General features: G+C 41.4%; 1 protein-coding gene across 1 annotated transcript; it reads left to right on the top strand.

Moving 5' to 3' along the window:
- Positions 1–236: 236 nt before the first annotated feature.
- On the top strand, positions 237–755 carry LOC126958643 (interferon-induced transmembrane protein 1-like). Its single transcript, XM_050797053.1, has one exon. It carries the CDS (start codon positions 237–239, stop codon positions 753–755), a length of 519 nt encoding a protein of 172 aa, XP_050653010.1.
- The last annotated feature ends 2,131 nt before the right edge of the window (positions 756–2,886 follow it).

Below are 2,886 nucleotides of genomic sequence, written 5' to 3'. Positions count from 1 at the left end.
TTACTTCCTCAGGTGGTCTTCCCTGATGGCCCGATTCTCTGACCTCTCTTGCAGTACATTTTCTGTGCCAGAGAATTATTTTCCAACCTTGATTGTAGCTATAATTGTTAGTGACCATCTTTTTTGCTAAACTCTATGCTCCAGCGGGCAGAGCCATGTTTCATGCTTACCACTGTATCTGCAGCTTCTGAAGACTCTTGTAGAACCTCCCTCAGTACTATTTGCCATTGAAATGAATGACTACTGGAAACAACAGGGGAAAGCAGGGCTCACTGAGCACCATCCCAGCATCCAGACACTGCAGCTGCCCTTCCCTCCACGCTGAAAACCACACTTCTCAAACCTTCACTCAACACTTCCTTCCCCAAAGACAGAAAAGGCACAAGGAGGATCACGAGGTGACTGTGCTGGGGGCACCCCATAGCACCATCCTCCCAAGGTCCACCGTTATCAACATCCACAGCAAGACCTCCGTGCCCAACCATGTCGTCTGGTCCCTGTTCAACACCATCTTCTTGAACTGGTACTGCTTGGGCTTCATAGCATTCACCTACTCCGTGAAGTCTAGGGACAGGAAGATGGTTGGCAACATGACTGGGGCCCAGGCCTATGCCTCCACGGCCAAATGCCTGTACATCTCGGCCCTGATTGTGGGCATCATCATGACCATTGGATTCATCCTGTTACTGGGGTTTGGTTCTGTGATGATCTACCATATTATGTTACAGATCATACAGGAAAAACAGGGTTACTAGTAGCTGCCCATAGCCTGCGACCCTTGTACTCCACTTTGCAATGCTGGCCCTCACACTGGGGCTATTGATCCTGCCCCCTTGGTCCTGCCCCTAGATACAGCATTTTATCCCCACACACCTGTCCACAATGATATTCAATAAAGTGGATGTGCTTGTGGAAAAAAAAAAAAGAAAAAAGAAAGAAATGAATGACTACTATAAGAACTCATTGTGAACTCTTAGAGGAAGGAAACGAACAGGCAATTGACAAGAGGAAGCATACCAAAGCTCGAAACCCAAACAGGCTAACATATGCTGCATCAATAGTCAAATACATACAGATTAAATGATATATTTGTGAATATATTATCTCTATTTATAAAATGTGTTTGTGTACTTGTTGTCAGAATACCCCAAAAAATTAATAATAGCATTAATTGCTTGTGGGAGTGTGATGAAGCATACCTCATAACCTGCTATTGGTAGGAATGTCAATTGGTAAAAATTTTCTGTAAAAACTGAATACTGTTCAAGCTGAAATTTACATTAAGAAAATAATTTGTGGGAGGGATGCATGTAAAGTGATGCTTCTGACATATTGTCTTATCACAGTAAAAAACTGGAAATAAACTAAATGTTTATTAATAAGGGATTATATTTAAATCTGAGTCAACCATCCAAATTTTGCAATGTTAACATGTTGCAGTTACAAAAATGGGTGCTATATCTAGAATTATTGAAATCAGTAAATGCTACGTTAAGTTTAACTGAAAAATAAGAGTCTTGACATGTATGTATGTGTGTGTGGCTATGTATAATGGTATCTCATTTTTGTAAAAATACATGTACATATGTAAATATTTAAATGTCCAAAGAAAAACTCTAGAACGATATACCAAAAAATTGGAAAGTGCTTGAGTTTCAGCATTGATTGGCATGCCTGGTGAATGGTTTGGCTGTGTCCCCATCCAGATCTCATCTTGAATTTAACTCCCATAACTCCCCCATGTTGTGGGAGGAACCTGGTGGGAGATAATTGAACCATGGTGGCAGTTGCCGCTATACTGTTCTCATGGTAATGAATAAGTCTCATGAGATCTGATGGTTGTATAAAGGGAAACCCCTTTCACTTTGTTCTCACTTCTCTCTTGCCTGCCGCCATGTAAGATGTGCCTTTTGCATTCCACCATGATCGTGAGGCCTGGTGGAACCTCTTTTTCTTTGCAAATTGCCCAGTCCCAGGTATGTCTTTATCAGCAGCATAAGAACAGACTAATACATCTTGCTAATTATTCATTGATGTATTCTTTCTCTCAATCCAGTCATTTTGGTCTAAATTATAAGTCCTTAACAAGGGTGGGTGGATAGAGAGAAAGGTAATCAGACAGAGCAAGAGAGAGATGGAAACATGAGGGTTCAGACTTCTTGGGTTGGGTTCTGCCAAAAGCAGAGCTTGAGAGAAAAAAAGAAATATGTGCAAGTGGTTGTTTCTGAAACGCCATCCCAGGGAGCAAAAGTGAGGGATGGAGGAGTGAAGCAGGGAAGGAGAGAAATCTAATAAAAGGCTGTGTGATCAGTTTGACCACAGCATCTGGTGACTAGATCCTTGATCCCATGAGCCTTTAAGGTAAGCTTACTTATGTCTTCCATGTGGCAGATGTAAAGCCTGACCATCCTTGCCTCCCGCTGCTAGCACACCTCTCCCTGTGGGGGTCAGGATGAATGTGACTGAGCTACTTGGAAGGAAATAAGGAAGAAAACACAAATAATTATTGTAATTGTTAATTTTGGAGTGAATATTGCTGTGATAAAATATTAGCATTGAAACGAAAATCCCCTCTGCAGTCCATAGCAGTTTCAGCTGTGACTGTTTCTAGAAACAGAGAAAGCTACAAGGAAAGCCAAATTCCATCTTTCTTGAATTTCTAGCCTGGACTACTGAGTGACCAGATTAGATGTTAATCCCATTTCATGTAATGGGACCCAGATGGAATCTAAAGACCAGATACCTGGTTTGGGGCACTGGTAAGCAGGGATTTCAATGTCAAGTAAGCAAGGGACTGTTCTCTAAACATCTCTACCAATTCAGTCTTTATTTGTATTCAGGAAATATTTTATAATCCTGACCCCTTGACCCAATAAGGATTTTGAC

This window comes from Macaca thibetana, chromosome 1 (assembly GCF_024542745.1).
Source record: "Macaca thibetana thibetana isolate TM-01 chromosome 1, ASM2454274v1, whole genome shotgun sequence".
Classification (NCBI taxonomy): Eukaryota; Metazoa; Chordata; class Mammalia; order Primates; family Cercopithecidae; genus Macaca; species Macaca thibetana.
The sequence above is the reverse complement of the archived record's forward strand: the minus strand, read 5'-3'. Positions and strand labels throughout refer to the sequence as shown.

Excerpts from the sequence above, each read along its gene's own strand:
- LOC126958643 (XM_050797053.1), top strand. The coding sequence starts at position 237 with ATGACTACTGGAAACAACAGGGGAAAGCAGGGCTCACTGAGCACCATC.